General features: G+C 39.2%; 1 protein-coding gene across 1 annotated transcript in view; it reads right to left on the bottom strand.

The window, feature by feature from the left end:
* The window catches only part of mvb12bb (multivesicular body subunit 12Bb), a 60,378-nt gene extending 41,180 nt beyond the window's left edge, over positions 1-19,198 (bottom strand). The window contains exons 1-5 of the mRNA XM_057833080.1: positions 19,106-19,198; positions 11,836-11,931; positions 5,040-5,130; positions 3,967-4,096; positions 3,027-3,137 (exon numbers count right to left, since the gene is read on the bottom strand). Coding sequence (XP_057689063.1) covers positions 3,027-3,137; positions 3,967-4,096; positions 5,040-5,130; positions 11,836-11,931; positions 19,106-19,198 — 521 coding nt within the window. The remainder of the gene's footprint in view (positions 1-3,026; positions 3,138-3,966; positions 4,097-5,039; positions 5,131-11,835; positions 11,932-19,105) is intronic.
* Positions 19,199-21,563: the final 2,365 nt, after the last annotated feature.

Here is a 21,563-nt window from a genome sequence, read left to right as displayed (position 1 = left end):
ATGATGAAGAAATTGGTATGAGTGAAAACTCAAGAGTTATAATACAGAAAGCAGAAAGCTCTTGTTTTGACACTCATCCAGCCTCTCCTGTGACAAAACTTCCACACCTTCCACTATGTGCTGACAGTGTTGCTTCATAGGGGCCGCTGCCTCAGCCATCATTATGCTACTTTAAGGTCAATGTCAGAGGCTGAAAAGTGCCTCCATCAGATTTTGGTGGCAAATCGGTGAATTGCATGACTGTATTAGATCTCGGCCAATCATTCCATCATCAGTGTTCAGAAAACTATTGCATTGATCGGAGGCATTTGCAACTCAGAATGCAACATAGTGGGGAAGGATTAAATAAATCCGGAATTCAACACTTTCAATAGACGTTCTGTCTGGAAACACACATAGACTGACAGTCAGGACAATCTTTTTCTCTCAACAGTAAGGTGTATTAGGAAGTCTTGACTAACCAGCATGCAACACAAGCTGATGCATACCCCTGCAGAGGTTCTTCAATGTGAGTGTAACAGCCAGAAGGCAGCCTGATCCAGAATGTACTTAGATGGCAAGTCTGACATGGACGACTCTTTCATGCATAGCAAATTCAGCTTCACAATGAAAAGAATGGGATGTTCAGCCTTGACATTTTTTATCATTCTGTAGTTTGATTTCAAACGTACCTGTGTACATTGAGTTAAAAGCTTAATAGAAATGTCAAAAAACTCCCATCGCTGGGAAGCAGAATCAATGGTAATATTATGATAAGGCTAATTTATATTAGCACTGATTATTGGGGGACGACACTAACCTTTCAATGACAGTTCTATCAGAACAAGCAGAAATGTAGCCATAAAAAAGAAAGAAGATGAATCATTTTATTTGGACATATCACATATTCTCACATAGTATGGTCGGAAATCAAATTGTTGTTTGACAAAGTGTTTCACCTCTAGAAGAAATGGTCTATTCGAAGCAAAGGGATCGTTTTTAATATATACTAATAGAAATAAAATTTCATCTCATATAGTTAGAGCTATTCAATTTCAACATGAACATTACAGAGATGACCTTACCACCTAACTTTCCGATAACTTTCCTCTCATAATTTTGAGAATTTACTTTTGTCTCCAATATTCGCTTACTTGTTTTGAATGTCAATTACTGATGTACTTTACAGTGCATTTATCAGACCCAAAATGGTATGGTAAAATTTATATTCTGATATCATTATTTGATTTACCAATGAAAAATATACAAAAAACTAATATGCGTGTGAAAAAAGAACAACTATGGATTAAAAAAAAAACAAAAATCTTTGTCACGAAGTGTTATCAGGCTCCGTTGGTCTTTCACAGAAAGATACGAACGATGTTTTTATAAGCAACAATGCATGTACACTAGTAGTGATGTCCCAATACCAGTCTCAGAAGGGGACCAGATGCAAAAAATGCTATTGTTGATGTCGGCAAGTACTGACAAATAATGCGCCAATGCCATTTTTACTCGTCGAGATTTTGTATCCAACCTCTATAAAACAACAGAAGAAGAAAAAAAAACTTCTGCTGGCATGAAGAGTTGGGTACCGAGTTTCCAACTAGACCGGTAGTAAGCAAACCAAATAAAAACTTGCTCAGAACAGGTTTTGTGTTGGTTTTCTCCTAGTGTGACTTGTCTCTGTGATTGCCCATTGGATTTCACCTGTTGTGCCTTCTCCTAGTGTCCTGCAATCTGCATCCTACTGGTTACCCAGCTGTTCCTCGTTGTCTCGTTACCCCTTGTCTGCGTGTGTGTGTACATAAGCACCCTGTTTTAAAAAAAAAAAAATATATATATATATGTGGAGTGGGGAGCGCAATTTAATAAACTTGTAAACACTACCCAAATTGCATCTGCATTTGTAAAGCAGTAAGCCCAACAACTTTACATCCTGAACATTTTAGTGGCTCAATGAGAACTATTATCGTTTATCTTCCAATTCACTTGAACTTCTTGTATTAACTGGTGAGATAGAGAATATAACTTAAGAAATTGAACTACCCAGCATTTGTGCTTATGGAAGTCTGACAAAGATTTGACACTGTTTAAACATAACTGAGGGCTTTACTTCAACAATCAATGAATCTTGTGCAGCAGCTCAATGCTAAATCAATCAATATGTAACTTGATAAAGACCATAGTCATATAAACAGTAAAAAGGGCTTGGTTGTATACAGTAATTTACCCACAACTCTGTTCTCGTGTCAGTCGTGTGTCAGTGAATTATAGATGAAATTACTCCCAAAAGAAGACTGTGTGTAGAATGAACTTGAATGTTAATACAAAACCAGCAGCTTGTGATCTCAGCAGGCATCGGAGGGTGTGCGAGTTGCTTCGAGGTGCAATTCATCCCAACCTCTGATCCTCACTAACTTGAAAGTAGGCTTCAAAAGAGCATAGTATCCCAGGTAAGCGTTATAAATGCTCACAGGCCTGTTTATCGGCTCTGAATTTGTGGCTTTTTATTCAAGTATTTATTTTTTCTCATTTAAATATATGACCGTGTGAGCCATCTATGACACTTTGAAGCTTTTATGTGGCTTTTACTCAGCTCAGCTCAAATGATGGCAAAGCAAAAGAAATCATGCTCTGGCAAACATGCCAGTATCCTCTGCCAAGCTCACTGTGACAACGTCTCAACTGTTTATTTACAATTTGCAGTGGAAATCCCCAGGTCTTCGTTGCGATAAATAATTGAGCTTATCTGCCTTAGTGCTCGTAGTGAGGCCCGAGGCAGAGGATGCTGCGGCAGAGAGCGGACACGCACACGCCAGCATGCCAAAGATCTTGGAGCTTTCCTCCCTTCCTCTGCAGCTGTTGCTCCTTCTCTGGAATACTTCTCCCGCTATTTGTGTGCACAGCATTGCTGTCGCGGAAGACAGAAATTGGCCTGTGGGAACTCCCATAATAGTAAATGCTTAGCCCTTGTTGAAACCATCCTACGTTTTGAGTTGACTCTCACAACACTAAATTGAAGAAAATTTTTGACACATGATTACCTCTCAATGTCAACGGAGGCTTCACTGTTAACTGTGCTTGATCTCTCCTGCAAAGGCTGGAGATGAGGAACTGCTCCCATTCGATACCATATGCCCATGTTATTGATCTCTCTGTACAACAAAGAGAAAATCATATGTCTTGAACAAATCTCAATGTTTGCAATTTTATAACACAAAAAGTTCAATCGTGGCTGAGTTGTTGCAACTTGCTCTAAATGTACTGTCATTGTCTTATCAGTGTGACCAAGTCAGGTTGTTGTCTTCGTGACGGTTAGCCGAAAATTTTAATTTATCACTGTGGTGTTGCATAATAGGGAAATAGGAAAAAGAAATCGGGGTTGACTTAGGAAGCCTCTTTTACAGACCAAGCCATGGGGAGCCAGGTGATTAAATAAAGTTTCTCCTTCAACTATTTTGTTTAGCTATAAAGATATAGTCAATGCAGATGTGATTATTAATGTAATTTTATTGTGTATTCCTACAGCAACTGTATTCTACATGTAACTGTCACAGCCTGACTTTGGTCTTACGATAATCCAAATTTCAATAAATGTTCCCCATTTTTACAACTATTGGTTTAAAGCTACACAAAGATTCTGGATAGGCTAACTTGCATACTTCAGAGCATACCATGTACGCTCAAAGCGTGATGAAACAATGTTAGTCAATGCAATTAGTAATACTAACAATGGTAGTTAAATGCATATACATCAGCTTTTGACATACAACTTTCAAGCCATGATAGCCACTGTAAAATGCAACTAAAATAAAGTACGTGAACTGAGCCCTTGATGACACCTGAATGGTTTGTAATTTTCATATTATTCATGAGGAATATTTCAGCTAATGCTTTTTACCTTAGCCCATTTCTATCATACTGATATCTGTTCAATATTCATTTTATTTTAAATTCCTCGAATTAGCAGCGGACAGAACATACCCCAGGCAGGTGTAGTGAACAAGATGATACTTGGATTTGGCAGCAATCTTGATGTCAAATAATGCCGTCTCTGCAGACATACGTGGGCTGATTTTGACACAAAGCCTCCTTTTCCTCATGGCAGTCTCTTCTGATCAGGCAGACATAAAGGTATTAGGCAGTAATTCTCACCATGCATTCACTATTTTTCATACAAAAATATCCTAATTTATTTTCCACCCCTTCAAACTCATATTTTATTCAGTGACTTACTTTCTTATCCAATATTTTTTGTGTGACAGTGGCAAAATCAACCAAATTAATATTGTCTCATTGACAACTCTATGAGTACATTACATTATCCGATTGTGTGTTTTAAAAAATGATGCACAAATATAATTTCCGAAACAAAAACAACACAATAGAATCCTCCCTTAACATGAGTACAGACAGAGGTTGCATCTGAACAGAAACTCATATATTATGCGACATGACCAGTAGATTAAACACGGATCCACATAAAGTAATTAAATATTAAATTACACCACATACAAACAGAATGCTATGTCTCCGTTCTCACACACAAAAAAATGCCATCCTTCTGTATATTGCTTCTGTGCTTTTCTCATTTATTTCCCCAGCAACACAGTGAGTGCAGCATAAATGGAATGATAATAAAAATAATAAACAAGCTGTCCTTGCTCCACACACCAAAATATTATTACATTTCCAAGGCATGGATAGTGAAGGGGAAATACATAGCACTCAAAAAGCACTAAAGCATTGGGGAATGCATTTCATTAATATTAGATAACCCCCATCCACTCGTCCTCTTCCCAAATAAATACATAAATAAATAAGGCGCTCATAAAGAAAAGCACAGCTCCAGCTTAGATAAACAATGACTCATGATTCTCTTCTGTTGTACCTCTGGGGCAAAATGTTTATTTTATTCCCACAGTCTACTATAAACTAAGCTAACCTGCACCCATAAAACATTTACCATCTCAAGCAAAGCTGCCCCCTCCATTTGAGCTGGTCAGGGAACAAGAAGGGGTGAACTAGGCTATGCTCTGCATTGTATGTTTTCTTACTTGTGTCCATTGTTTCTTGGACTGCAATGAAGCCCTCTGGCAATGCATCCTTAATGTCAGTCAGCTTCACATCCACAACAACATCGGGGCCCTAACAAACAGGAGCAAAAGTCAACTTCCATACGGATGCAGTGGAAGGAAATGAAAATGTTGAATTCTGGAATTATCATATAGAGCTAAAGGTTCACGAAAACTGAAGTGCCTCAACACAGGAGTTAACGCATAATGAAATAATTACTAGGAGTGTAATCCTACATCATAACGAATATAATGATACGCTTTTCCATTGTTCTGATTTGATACAAAAATTGTATTCGGCCCAATTAGAGCAATACAATTCAATTAAAGAACTACAAATATACCCAGTATTCATTTGTCTCTTAGTTTTTAATTGTTTTTTTGGAAAAATAATTAAAAATACAGAACCCATGTGAATGTGTGAAACATATACTTTGATGTGCAGATTGAGGTGTTTATTTTCCCTTGAAAAATAGAATTAGAGGTGAATTATTAATAGAGTGATAAATGCCAAATACAATGCAATCTTATTTGCTCACACCACCCTCTCCCTAACCATTCATTTGCTCCTGCCCAATGTCAATGCAATGTTGAAGAGGCATGTCAAGCTAAACCGCCACCTGACATCCAGAAAAGAATGCTGCCTAGGCACAAACAACATTTAGGACCCATCTAAGGCTACCCTCTCATCTACTGAGGTGCCTTATCTCCAGAGTGAAAGAAAGTACAAGCCTCTCATAAGGACACTGTACTCATTGAATTTTTGTAGATTTGTACTCTTAATATCCCTCAGTATATACAGTGGGGCAAATAAGTATTTAGTCAGCCACCAATTGTGCAAGTTCTCCTACTTGAAAAGATTAGAGAGGCCTGTAATTGTCAACATGGATAAACCTCAACCATGAGAGAGAGAATGTGGGGAAAAAAAACAGAAAATCAAATTTTTTGATTTTTAAATAATTTATTTCCAAATTAGAGTGGAAAATAAGTATTTGGTCACCTACAAACAAGCAATATTTCTGTCTGTCAAAGAGGTCTAACTTCTTCTGACGAGGTCTAACGAGGTCCAACGAGGCTCCACTCGTTACCTGTATTAATAGCACCTGTTTTAACCCATTATCGGTATAAGACACCTGTCCACAATCTCAGTCAGTCACACTCCAAACTCCACTACGGTCAAGACCAAAGAGCTGTCGAAGGACACCAGAGACAAAATTGTAGACCTACACCAGGCTGGGAAGACTGAATTTGCAATAGGTAAAACGCTTGGTGCAAAGAAATAAACTGTGGGAGCAATTATTAGAAAATGGAAGACATACAAGACCACTGATAATCTCCCTCGATCTGGGGCTCCATGCAAGATCTCACCCAGTGACGTTAAAATGATAGCAAGAACGGTGAGCAAAAATCCCAGAACCACACAGGGGGACCTAGTGAATGACCTACAGAGAGCTGGGACCACAGTAACAAAGGCTACTATCAGTAACACAATACGCCGCCAGGGACTCAAATCCTGCACTGCCAGACGTGTCCCCCTGCTGAAGCCAGTACACGTCCAGGCCTGTCTGCGGTTCGCTAGAGAGCATTTGGATGATCCAGAAGAGGACTGGGAGAATGTGTTATGGTCAGATGAAACCAAAATAGAACTTTTTGGTAGAAACACAGGTTCTCGTGTTTTGAGGAGAAAGAATACTGAATTGCATCCGAAGAACACCATGCCCACTGTGAAGCATGGGGGTGGAAACATCATGCTTTTGGGCTGTTTTTCTGCAAAGGGACCAGGATGACTGATCTCTGTAAAGGAAAGAATGAATGGGGCTATGTATTGAGACATTTTGAGTGAAAATCTCCTTCCATCAGCAAGGGCATTGAAGATGAGACGTGGCTGGGTCTTTCAGCATGAAAATGATCCCAAACGAACAGCCAGGGCAACAAAGGAGTGGGTTCGTAAGAAGCATTTAAAGGTCCTGGAGTGGCTTAGCCAGTCTCCAGATCTCAACCCCATAGAAAATCTGTGGAGGGAGTTGAAAGTCCGTGTTGCCCAACGACAGAGCCAAAACATCACTGCTCTAGAGGAGATCTGCATGGAGGAATGGGCCAAAATACCAGCAAAAGTATGTGAAAACTTTTGAAGAGTTACAGGAAATGTTTGGCCTCCATTATTGCCAACAAGGGGTACATAACAAAGTATTAAGATGAACTTTTGGTATTGACCAAATACTTATTTTCCACCATGATTTGCAAATAAATTATTTAAAAATAAAACAATGTGATTTTCTAGGGTTTTTTCCCCACATTCTGTCTCTCATGACTGAGGTTTACCCATGTTGACAATTACAGGCCTCTCTAATATTTTCAAGTGGGAGAACTTGCACAATTAGTGGTTGACTAAATACTTTTATTTGCCCCACTGTATATAGGATATATACATATAATTTGCAAATGGATGTTATAGTGAAACAAATGAACAGTATTTCCCGCCCAAGAACAGCTTTTATAGACTTGGTGGAGTGACGGATTGATTAATGACGTAATTTTAACACCCGTAGTAATGCTTTTGTTTTAGCCTTTGTATTACCCTATATTGCCAAATGTATCAAATTTGATACAATCATTTCTGGACCTCAATGGAGTTAAAAACTTTGTTTAAAACCTTATTGTGCTCAATCTCACTTTAGTGATTTTTGCTTTGCCATGAGAACTGCAGAGAATGCTTAAAGTGCCTGTGACACAAAAAACATGTTTATTTCATATTACACGTGGTATTTTATGCTCCTGAATGAAATGGACTACTTCGATGTGTGCAGAAGCGATCGATATACTTATTCAATGTTTTTAATCCCGTGCAACGAAAATGAGAGACTTCCGGCCACGGTCTCGGAGTGAGAAGAAGAAGGCGAATGTGACATTAACTGGAGACATCATCTTCACAGTACAGTTAACTATAATATGGCAAAGGACTGCGCATCCAGCCGATTTTGAGGATTAAAAAGTCTATTTTTCGCGTCACGCCAGCCCAATGTGCTGCAGGCTTTTGTTGTTACACCAGGGAGAGTGGTGTGAGCCTTTCTGGGTTTCAAAAAAATCCTGTTCACCAGAATTGGCAAAAGAAGTATGACAATGGAGCGACCATTGGACGGAGGAGGAAGTGAGTAAAGCCTGATTTATGCTTCTGCGCTGCAGTGACGGAGTAGCAACGGCGTAAACTCTACGTCGTCAAAGAGCATTTGAAGTTTTGCTTCATGGGAAGGCGTTGCTCTATAATTCACTGCCAAGCCACTAGAGGGGTGATGCGTTGTGTTTGTGCGGTTTTGGGGGACTTTTGTTGAATTCCTTGATTTTTCTCTCGGTTAGACAACAATGTCAACGGAGATGAAACACTTGAATGTGAATCTTCAGCTCATCAACATTGACAAATGTTGATCATACAAATGTTGAGGCACAGGCGACGCAGGAGACGGTTGTGGAGGTTGTCTGTCTGACTGTTGATGCTGCACAGAGACTGGCAGTCACATTACGAATTCTAGAATCGGGTGGAAGCCAGCAAGCTGTGGCGGGTAGCAACAAACTGGCGTAGAGCAATGTGTCCTGCGTTTTGTCTGATTTCTTTGCCGTGTCCAACAACCAGCCAGTGGGAAGCCATAGTAGATTTCTGGCGGCTATGGAACTTCTCAAACTGCGTAGAGCCTTGATGGTAAGCACATTATCATAAAACCACCGAGGGACTCTCAATCAGTGAGGACGTATCAACTGTCTGTTGTTGAAAGTTAAACATCAAAACAACTCTTTTGACACCAACCCTGTGCTTTATTCTTCATGTACTTGAAGTGTAAAATGTAAATAAGTCACTCAGTGACTCAAAGTGACTCAAAGCAAACGTATGTACAAAATAAATGATAAAGTGTACCAAACAAAGATACGACATAAAGTGATAAAAACTGGCAGTTTTTGGCCATTTGGGTCACCGCTTCGTGTGGCTATTCGCTTCCTAACACACGCATACTTGTCTCAGAGTATCTTCCATTTTTTTATGCATTCGCTACCCTCTAGCACTGCATTTTCAGCAATCTCCTTCAACGAATTGCTTGCCATTTGGCAATCTTTATAATGCCTTGACAAAACATTGTGCTGGTGGTCGTACATGCGGACCTGCTCGATGATCCTCTCATTTGATTGGTCCATTTTTGAGTGTAGCGTAAGAATGTTCGTAAATGCCTGTGATTTTGCGCTGAACCGGAAACAACAGTCTGAGCGGACCAATCACAGTCAATTTGTGTCATGTCAACGCATGGTGACGTGGCGCACGTAGTCATGATTTTGTGGAGGTACACGTCAGGCTACAGCGGAGGGTCGTAAATAGGGTCTGCCTTGATGCCATAGGTCCGCCACAGAAGCATAAGCCAGCCTTAAACTACGTGTTATATAATGTCAAATACTGGGATCATGGCACATGTTAAGGAGGTGGCTTGCATTTTGTGGGTGACAATGCTCCCTGTCCACCGAGAAGATGCGATTGTGTCGAGACTTCCACACAATTGTTGCACATTTTAGTGAAGTAATAGTTCAATTTCCACCTATTCTTGAAACCTCGGCCGTCGCAGTCAACTTTCTTTTTTTTGTTGCTTGTCGCCATTTTATAAAATTGGATGTAAAGAGTCACACGGGGTAATGTTGCTTAGAGTGCTGCTGCCTTTTAGTGGGTAAATGAGGAGCAGCATTTAGTGTGTAAGCTACTTCATATGCTGGTAGCAGTACTGATGACCAATTTATTAAGTCTGTGTGCGGGCCAGACGTTATTGATTTTATGACAGAGGCTGGGGGCCGCATGAAATTTGACCACAGGCCGCATTTGGCCCCCGGACCGGACTTTGGACATGTCTGGTTTACACTTTCTTTCCAACTCCCTGCCAGGAAATGACAAGAGCTGGACCGACTCCGAAATACCATTCGGGAGGTTTAAGAAGTTGGCAGTCTTGACCATTATGCAGTAAATTAGCCCTGTCGTACTAAATAAATGCATTTTTAATATTTCATATTCTATTTAGCGCAAAACTGTTATTTGTCATGACCATACAATTTATTTAGCAATCGGGGAAAAATACTTGCATACAGGAAATATCCTGAAAAAATATTGGAGTAGAAAGAAAAAAACAATTTTATAGTATGCCCCAATCATCAGCCTCGTGTTTGTTATCATTTTGAATCTTCCTCCTCCTGCAAATACGACTCAAACATATATGGCTGTATGCCACAGGCTTCCTCTTGATTGACAATATTACTTGAAAGATCCACACTTGAACCAGAATCGCTAAAAACGTTTCTTCCTCCATTGGGCTGAAATCTGAAATCACTACTCTGCCGACATCATCACCTAGATGGAGGCGCCAGAGAGGAGGGCAGATGAATGGCAGATTATAAAACTAATTTCTTGTCATCTGCGCTTTGCCAAATTGCTGAATATAGTCGAATTGTCTCAAAATATAATTTCCCCTCCAATAATAATGCTATTTAAGATTTTTTATGGTGTCACAGGCACTTTAATGTATCATTTATGATACAGATTAGAGAACATAAATGCATATTTAAAAAAAAAAATCGATTATGTTAATGAACCACATACACACACTTACAAATTAAAAAAAAAAAAAAAAATCTGTTCAATATTTCTGGGGTCGTCAGAAACGTGGGTAAAGAGAAGGGACTGCTGCCTATTAAAGGATGTCAGTATCAAACATTCGGGGACCGTGTTAGCTGACATTTTCAAGCATGACTCCTTTACATTTTCATTTTTGAGTATAATAAATTGCAATAATACACCACTGCAGAAGAAAGTGGGCTGAACCAGGCGTGACTTAATGGCTGAGTTCCTCTACTGTAGTAGCATGACAGTCATTGCCATTAGATATATTTTTATTCATAGTTTTTACACTGACTTAAGGAGGAATATGGATGAATGTTATTACTATGCATGGGTGCTTTTTTATGTTTGCCTCTATTTCTGGGGATTTTTTTTCTCATCAGAATGTGACGGAGTGGGTTCATCTCGTTTTAACCAGAGTATGATGAATCACAAACTATTTATTTCTCACCCAAATAATTCAAGGGATAATTTTACAGAATCTGTTTTTGTCATAGTCAATTACAGTGGGAGCCCCTTTGACTGACAGACAAAATAGCCTTTGTTGATAGCTCCGTCGTGTTTTATCTGTGTCAAAGTCTTTAAAACAATGCAGACACACATTTTATGATAATAAACAGGAGCAAAAGCAGGGCTATTTTGTATGCTATACACTAGCCGGTAGTCCAGATTGAACTTGAGCATGAAGCAGCCGCTGCCAAGTTGTGTTGATCTTAGAGGACATTCTGTAAATATAAGAATCCTGTCAAAACAGCAGTAGCTCGCAGTTTTGAATATGTTGGTGGAGTCCTTTACTATAAGATACAGATAGAATTGTACCCAATTCAAAACAATAAATATAAAATAATTAAATACCTACAGCACAAATATATCAACAGCTTTACATGGATGACATTAATGTCATATTTTCTTTAATAAAATCAAACTGAGTTATTATTACGAATAATAATGCTATTTATTTCAAAGCACCTTTCAGAACAATCAAGGTTGCTGTACAAGAAAAACAAAATAGGTCTAATCAGAGGGCAAAGCATGTTCAAACATTTTTGCTGTAGAACTTCCTAAAGTAACAGAAAGGACTGTGCTACAGTTTTCTGCACCATGTACAAGAAAAGTGTTACTTTACATTCCAGCACTTACAGGTTTTCTGGTGAAACAGAGGTAGCGAGTGACCTTGGATTTGAATAGGCCGTCCTTCCACAGGTCGGCATCAGAGCCATCTGTTGTTTGTGCTACCTACATCAGAAAAAAACAAGGAGGAAGAAAAAATTCAGGAGGTGGGATAAAGTTAATGTATGTATGCCATGAGCGTGTTTCCATTGTCTCTTCCTTGCATATTCTCCTTAATTAATGCTTGCCTGCACTGGCGCTCCATCTCATTAGAGCGCTGCATGGGTAAAGAAGTCTTAGCCTCCAAAAAGCTGGCTAAAAATATCATCCCTCGGGAGAAGGCTGATTAAAGATGCCCTGACAACAATCCACTCTAATAAGGCAACAATATTATGTGTGCTTCCATGGCAAAATAAGGATTATGTATACTATATGTACATATCTATTTTTTTCCTTTTTAACATAGTATCTGCACCTTTAAGTGTGACTTCTCTTCACCTTTTGGGATTCATTCTAGTATTTAACGAGACAAATATTCGAACGGCAAACTGCTGAGGATGGAATGCAATTTAACGAGTGTGCAGAAATGAGGCTACACCCCAATAAAGGAGCACCTTTCCCTTGTATAATAGGCTCATTCGTAGTTATAAAAGATTGACGCCTGCGGTAAGAATTATAAATTGCGTCATATTGACAGCATTTGGGTGCCACAAGCCAAGGTCCTAAACAACATAACAGAGTAAAGTATAACCTGCAGACTCTTCTATCTTTGAAGCAAATATGCTTGGTTGAGGCGTCATGTTCCATTGGCTACAATGTGAGAATCACCTAAATAACTGCCAGGGTTATTTTCTAAAGGGATCCTTTACAAAGAAAAGTCAATCTAATGAGGTTCATTCAAATGAAGAAGTCATAGATCTCTGCACCCACCCACACGCATTACCCCCCTTGACAATAATGATGAATGACCCCAGTGACTGGGTGGGGGGAAACATGGCACAAGGAGATTCATGCAAAACCACCACAGACAAGATGGGGTGGGAGGGGGTGGGTGACTTGATGCAGGGAGCAAAGATAGTGAGGTGAGAAAGACAGAGCGAGCTTTAGATGAGCAGCGAGTTCTTCTCTGGCTGGGCGTCACCAAGAGCACTTCAACTAAAAGTCCCAGAAGGAGCCAATACATCACAGACCCTTCCTCTTCTTTACAAGACAAGCCGTCTTGGCCACTTTTTCCAGGTCAGTAGTCACAGCATTCTGTCAGCATAACCAAAGGTCTAGTTTTGTGAAACCTAAAGTCAAGTTGAAGAGTAATGAGGGCACAGTCCTCTTAGGAGGCACCTCAGGCATCATCCTGCCACAGGCGGGGGCAGCTCGAGAACAACGCAGCTTGAATGTGAAAGGCCAACTGCTTCGCTGTGGCACAAACAATGTTGAATAGTTCTCCAATGCTTTCTTCCGTCTGCTCTTTGTACCTACAAAGAGCTCGGTCAAAGAAGTATTACGTGTCAGCCAACAGATGTCAAAGCGCTGACACTGAAGCTTCTTGATTTAAAAAGCAATGACAGATTCAACTGCTTCCCCATCCCCCCCAAAAATATCGCAAAACATGGAAGACACTTGTAAACACGTGCCGAATTTTCTGATAAAAGGATCTCAGCAGACCGACTTAGACACTGTTGAAATGCACAGATGTACATAAAAAAATACTCTGGAAACAGAATCAACCCAGTGGCCTATACTATGAAGCTGGTTTTCTGGCTTAGCAGGGTAACTTCGAGAGTAACTTCATCATGTGCCGCCTATTTTACCGGCTAACCGGGACTACGAAAGGTGGATATGTTGGAACCGGGATGTGTTGCCACACGCCACACGTCAAACCTGGTCGTCTCAGAGTTAGATCTTGCTTAACACCAGGATTCCGATTAACCACGCTCTATTCAAACAGCACTCTTCCGCGGACGTGTCCTCTTGACAATGAAAGCGTACCTGGACGACCCGTACGACATTGACGAGCGGATTGTGAGGGGCTCTCTTTGAAGGGCACGGGTTTTTGGAGACCGCCAAAATCCACTGGCGTACCTGGAAGATGTTCTCCATGAAAGATATAGATTTTCAGCTGAGGGAATTCGTTACCTGTGCCAGCTTATCGATGCGGACGTCACTAATGTAACCCACCGAAGTCAGGCCCTCACAACCGCGTAGATTGTGTGCCTGCATGTCCTTGCGCTCTTTCGCCAGGGACAGTATATGCATTCCATCAGTGATGCTGAATATCTGAGTAAGAACACTGTATGCCGTGCGATTCGGAGTGTATAGAAACGCTTCAAATTGATTGTTGAAATCGCTGAATATAAACGAATGTGAAGCTTTGCTCTCATACAAGAAATATATTTAACAAATTTTTCCAGCATTATTTCGTTGTGTAAATGCATTTATAATAATCATAAAAATATGTAGACTATTTAAACATTGAGAAAACTTACGTTTGTTTCTGCCAACTCGAAGAGATTCAAATAAATGTCAAATCCACTGATAGGACAGACACACAAATATATTATTATTATTGAATATGCATCTTATACTCTTCTTTAACAGTGAGAATTCATTACAAAAGACGGGCTTTAATTTACAAAACCACGCATGGCATCTCCGCATTTCTTTCTTCTCCTGAGTCCTCACAAATATTACATAAAATTTCAGGGGGGGGTTTGGGCTCGGGCCTGCAAATCAAGTGAATTGATCGTGCTCGGGCCTGTTTGGGCTGGATTTTTTTAGGCCCCATCTTATAGGGGAAAAAAAAAAACAGTCAATGGGACTAAACATACAATCATCATCATCATATTTCTTTTCATGGACATTAGTAAACTGGCATATTGACGCATTCACAAATCACACGATCTGTAAATTTGCTGCCAACAGAGCAGTCGCGCTCAGTGGCGGACTTGGCAATTTGGGGCCTAAAGCGAACATTTGGAACAGGCACCCTCTTCATGGTTCAGGGGTTAAAAAGGTGAGAAGGGTGTGGAGGAAATATGTTCAGTTACACTACGGCTGTCCTACACGACAATTTTTCTTCTGATTAGTCAGCCGACTAGTTTTAAGATTAATCGACTAATCTAATAATTTTCTTTTTTTACTAATTTATCAATAAAATTTTTGTTGACGTTTATTAATTCACAAAACTATTTTGGAACATTTAAATTTTTTATTAAAGTACAAATAATCATGTAAATAACAATAATTAATCACGAATAAACAATGAGGTTAAATTCTGATAGCATTTACTAGTGCAAATGAATGGAAAGTAAACAGATTCAGAACACTGACTTTGCCTTTCCAACATTATTCAAAACGATTCTTTAAAAAAAAATCTATCAATATTATTATAGTATACTACTATTTAAATATGTATAACTATATACTATATATGATAGTAGTATAATAGTATTCTTAGTATAATAGCTATTCTTAGAGTAGAATCTGTATTATGTAGTATTTACTCAGCATATTATAATATCAATTCTGAAATATGTGGGATTAACTCCAGAAATCATTATTTATATGACGAACATGACGTGCTTTTGCTGTTAACCAGCTGTTGAGTGTTATTGTATGACTGATTGGAACTGTACTACATTGTTTAGCCACAGGGTGTGCTGTCGTGTATTTTATGTTCGGTGTGAAGAAGACGAAGAAAGTTAAAAGAGTCATTAGAGGCCTGTTCTCAACTTCTCCCTCACTGCACTTTGGCTCTCATAGAGAGCATGTTCGCTCATGTGTTCGAAATAAACGATAGCCGACGTGAAAAGTAGCGAGTGAGCTGTAAAAATAGCAAGCTTACTCAGTTTAGTGGCGTGAAAACTGCGGGAGAGCTAGGTGAAGCTAACGAACAGCTAAGCGGAGCCAAGCGATGCTAAACGGTGCTAAATAAAGCTAAGTAACTGATACTCAGTCCGTTGTCGTGGAACAGTCCATTGTAGTGAGGGGGAGAGATAATATACATTCAGCATTCAAATGGCTTTCTTTTTTGGTTTGTTATTTGTTTGTTTGGTATGCTGACATAATTATACATGACGAATAGTTGGGGGTGCTGCTGGCTCCGGTGGTCTAAGCCGTTGCTCGTTGGGGCAAGGGCAGCTGGTTAGGGGCCCTCTACTGGTTGGGGGCCTAAGGCGATCGTCTACTTCGTCTGAATAGTAGATGCGCCTATGGTCGCGCTCTACTCGCCGAAGCAGTGTTGGATTACGCGGTGAGGGTGGATTTTAATTCCTCATAACTCCGCATGATTATCGCGCATTCCTCCTACGTGAAGTTAGGTGCCCGTGCCATCGTCACAAGTAGTGTTTGACTCTGGTCTCCGCCCCCTTTTATGTGAACGCGCAGTAACTCTGACTGGGTTGACGCAGGTTTGACTAATCAACCTCATAATCAGCGTCGTAGAAGTGATTGACCACAAACTAGATAACCAGATTTTGTCAACTCCGGTTACCCGCAGGTAAACTGGATTACTTCTGGGGAGGTCGAACTCCGTTCGTAGTACAGGCCACAGGGGAAACGAAAAGGAAAAACATTGGAAATTCAAGTCCTAATAAGACCTTATAAGTAGAAAGCAGAAGCCTGTGCCTCAATTCTGATATAAAGATTGATGAATAGGGTCACTGATAGTGATATATTTGCCTGAATTCAGTTCAGGCAGCGTGTCATTAGACAAACAGTGCTAATAATGGATGAAAGATTAAAGAATATAAGTGATGCTGAAATAAGTATTTTCCCTGTGACTGGATGCATAGTCATTCACTAGCACAACAATACCAATCATTAGTTATATTTGAAACATGTTCCCATCTTGCACGCTTAGGACAAGTCAAAACTTTAACATGGGCCAGAAAAAAGGAAGGTTTGAAAATGTATACAATAAAAAAAAAAAAGTATGCTATTCTCAAGTTCTAAAGAATAAATGACGGATACTGTATGCTGAATACCAAAACTATTTCTAAATGCACATTCTTCCTAAAAAACTGACTGGCAGTTTGGGTTTCTTATCCCAAATGTCCCAGTAAATGATGCATCGTAAACTAAATGCAAATTTTTGTAATGAGTTTATGTGAGTAACAAGTCAAATGCTTGCGAATTTGAAATGCCTCTCAGCCCCCTCTTTGCAAACCCTTGCAAAGAGTCAAGTACGCCTGAGTGTGTGCATGGCGTTTGATGTTGGGTGGCTGCTCGTACTTCAGCAAAGCTGCAGATCCCAGTGGAACAGCGTTTGATGTGGGCTCATGCTCTCGTGTTGGAACGATCTGCTCAAGTTCAGAGATGAGAATGCACAGTGCAGCACAGCATCAGAGAGCAAAAGAGTTAATAAGCCCTTTGATTTGCTGTATAAAGAGTAAGGTAACAAGTGGTGAGAAGTTGTGGTTTTAAAAGAAGCCTTTCACGGAAGGCCAAAAATCAATAGATTGTTATATTACTAGACTTCTTTCTTTTCACTAGATTAATTGTTGATCACTTAAATTCCAAGTAGCAGAGGCTCTATTGCTTGTGCAGGTCTCATTAAACAGTCATTCTCAAATTGTGGTATACATTCATATGAAATTCTTGTTTTCCTAATTTGCATTGGCTCTGCTTTTTTGGTTTTATTATCTGTGTATGCAAAATGTAACATGATAGACTTCTTTTTGCGTGAGCCATCAAATTTGCGCCCTTTTTCGCACAGGCACTCATTTACTAAACCAGTTAGTTTATGTCCAATCCTCCAATCACCTGTTTTTGTACAGTTTATCAATATTAGGGAGCCATTGCCAATCCAAAGGGACTCTGGGCAGACAAACTCAACAACAACAACATTGTCACCCTCCCGTGACTGAGATTCAAAACCAGAGCCATTGACTAAAAGGCACCCATATGACTTCACTATCAGTTGACGAGACAGCTCCTACAGACATTGCACCACGGCTTCTCGTAGGGGGCCGGGCCAGGGAGAGCATTGTGACGGCTTTCACTGCGATAAACATATGCCGAATTGAGGTGAAAAGAGGACAAATGTTTTTGGGCATACTACCAGGCAGGAGTGTCTCGAGAGAGATTTGGTCAAAGATTGAAAGTAATTATTATATACAATAGCACCATGCATAAACTTTGAAACCTTGTGGAAAACACTGAAATGAATGGGAAAATTAGCATAGCTATAGCGTGAAATTTTTACGGAAAACGAATGATAACTGCCCGGTGTTTTGCTTTTCACCTTGAATCTAGACGGTTTTAGGTTCATATCTATAGAAATTGTGGGATTTACCCAATGATTTACAAGAATCTTCAACTTAAAAAGCTTTTTGTTTTGTGACGACCGCCACGTTGGATTTTGTATCAATACACAATTGCGTAACTTTAGATTCAAATAATCAGGTAAATTTTCGCCCAACTGGCCGCTTTTGCAAAAAAAAAAAAAAAAAAAAAAAAAAAATTATATATATATATATATATATATATATATATATATATATATATATATATATATATATATATATATATATATATATATATATATATATATATATATATATATATATAACATTTCTATCTATGTCCATTCAAAAATTTTTTGGGGCTTTTATGTGCTGCATTTTATGTAACATTTCAATCTAAAAATGATGAGGACCAGATAGCCGGCAAGATGTGCTAACTGAGGCAATAGTGACATTGGAATTTAGTCTAAATAAATTGTGATTGTATCTAGAAAAATGCAAATGTTGCTTTTGTTGGGTAAAATTAAGATGATTATGCATGCTTTCATCTAGTATTAAGTTTCTGATGTGAAAATTGAGTGATTTATTTGCTGTTAAAACTTACTTCAAACTTGCACTAAATAACATAACATTTAAGTCGCTATTTTGGGTAAAAAGTTATATATTAAATATTGCTATTGATCCAAGGAATATAGGTGATTATCTCTGCATTTGGTGATGTTTGTGCATTTAGTGTAAAATCTGAGAATTTTATAGCCATTTAAGTTTTTGTTATACGTACTTATACGAAAAAATAATTAATCGGGATTTTTATTAGGGAACGACTTTGAATTTTTTTATGCCGCTGCTCACGGAGACTCATATATGCCTAAAGAAGGTGCTTGTTTTGGTTTTAGGTCGCTAGTGACTTTAGTTTGGTAAATATTTGAATTTGATGTTTTTGAAAATAGGACCCCTACGGAACAGCCCTGCGCCCCGTTTCGCGTCAACTGGTAGAGAAGTCTATAGAGTAAGGTACAAATATCTTGATACCACGAGAGATAGGAATAAGTACTTACAACATAGTAGTCATGTGGAGCCTTGTTGTGTGAAGAAAGGACTCCGATTGCAGAGATAGGCTCTGTTGGGATCTGGTCGCTCACCCCAGACATGACAATGTTCTGGTAAAAATGGGAAATCAGACAAAAGCAATGTTTTTCCCCCAAATATGTGCTTTGCATATGATTACCTATTTAGTTGAAATATTTACAATTTACAAAAACTAAAACTTGACCACATAAAAACAAACAGTTGAGGTTTGCATCATTAAACTTTATTACAAAGTGGATGGACAAAGCTCTTCCTGGCTGAAAGGTCCAGAATGTCACAGTATTGACTTCTCAATAAGGTTTATTGGGATGTTAAAGAAAAAGCGTCTTTCTAAGTGAAGATCAAATGACAACTCTGACCAAAACACCATTTGGAGACCACCCAATTACTTCAACAAGTCACAAATTATACTGAGAAATCACATATTTTCAAGGAAAGTCCTAATCAATTGCTATCTATCCCTGTCTGAGAGAATTTTGGCCTAATGGGTATGCAAGCCTTTTACAGGGTAAGTGGCTTTGCAAAGGTTTCTGATGCAACTTTATTCAATTAGGTCTAAAGCATTGTTGCACTCACTGGTAAAGTTAAGGCATTCAATCTTGATGTTTACAGAATCTATCCCAATTACATTGATCAAATTAAATGATTCACTCAAGAAACAGCTGTCCGCTAACAAATGTTAGATTGCTGCAGTTATTCAAATGAAACAGGATGGAGAATTGACTAATTGAAAGACAGATCTCTTTGTAACATGAATTTGAGACTGAGACTCAGAAACTCGACTTCTTAGAATTGTATTTCAACCGAACATCTTAGAACAGAAATAGAAAAGGTATGTGCCACCAAGAATATTAAAGGGTATTACAACACCTGGGGAAATGCTAATATTCCATCATTTATCCATAAACGCATGCCTTTTGGATTCATATCATGCCACTTTGTGTAATTACACACATCGCAACACCAAGAAAATGATAGAAATTTGGATCGATTGTCAAGCTAAAACGACCGGCGCCCAAGATCCCGGAAATCTAGCATATTGTGTACATGACGTCACAGCAAGGAAACACCTGGCTCAGTGCTTAGTACTGAATGGCGGTGATGATGGCGGACAATTTTGTTTCTAGTTGCAGCGATGAATCCGACGTAACGAACATTCTTCTAATGGTGACGAGGAGAGTTATGAACCTTTCTTTGGTGTTTTGGGTCATCAATTTGAGCCCAAACGAAAGCCAATGCAGCCTAATGAAAGGATCATTGAGGGGAGCAATCACACTGATGAAACACCGGCAACAAATCATGTGGGAAACACCGAATGGTTTGTTTTGCATTTCTTTTTGTGAAGCTGATACACCGTGACCGCAAAATAATGTATAGAATAATTATCATTTATTGTGCTATCATAGGTCTTCGCTCTGCCAACAGACACAAATATGAATGGGATTAGAGGATTTGTTCTATGTATTTTACGAGCGATAATTTATACATGTGTCCAGTCCTATATCCAATGCGTGATATATTTTTTTATTATAAAAGAGTACTCACTCTGGCCATTTCGAGCTTGGCTGCTCCGCTCCTTTGGTTAGCCTGGGGTGGTGGGGTGGTCTCATCAGAGCCAGTCATGATCTTCTTTCTTGATATCTCGGGACATTTAAGTGGCTGCACGTGTATGGTGGGCACCACATCTGCTTTCAGCAGCAATTTCTAAGCAAAACCTGATATCCTTTGTCCATAGTTCGAATAGCTTTCAGGTGTAAAATGCGCACCACACAAAACTGTGCCGGAGGCTGGGTCTGCAAAATTAGCCCTCTTAGCACGGACGAACTTTACTCATTGTCTGGGTAGTCCAGCTCTTTTTCTCACGTTCGGGAACTCATGGGTACTACATTGCGACAAATGGCTATTTGTTCACCACATAGCATGACAGGTTTGAACCATTTTAGCGATTTTTTGATAAAACAAGAAAGCAACACTCTCATCGATAAACGACGATGGCACCTGCCTCGACCTTTTGTTTCTTTGTTGTGACGTCTCTGCCTCATTCGGCTTTTTCCGGAATACTTTCGGAAATGTTCGTAATTTTCGATTTATTTTCGATAATTGCTCATGAATGTGATTTATTTTTTTGTTAACTTTATTAATATTTGTTATCTTGCCACATGACGGTTCTATTGATATCTCAGAGCCCCTTAGTATTATAATACCCTTTAAATATTCAGGGTCCCTGTCCCCATAATTGCGTACCTTTACTTTAGCAAACGTGAAATGAACGGTGATCTTGAAAACTTTGTGTTGTATCGCAGCTAGTCCGGCCGAAAAAATGAGTTGGTCACATCCATCCATTTTCTAAGGCGAAGAGCTCTGGTTTTCTGGAATCTATCTCAACTGACGATAGATTTGGCGGTAGATAGACAAAACCCTGGATGG

The sequence above is a fragment of the Corythoichthys intestinalis genome, chromosome 3 (genome assembly GCF_030265065.1).
Source record: "Corythoichthys intestinalis isolate RoL2023-P3 chromosome 3, ASM3026506v1, whole genome shotgun sequence".
Taxonomy (NCBI): Eukaryota; Metazoa; Chordata; class Actinopteri; order Syngnathiformes; family Syngnathidae; genus Corythoichthys; species Corythoichthys intestinalis.
The sequence above is the reverse complement of the archived record's forward strand: the minus strand, read 5'-3'. Positions and strand labels throughout refer to the sequence as shown.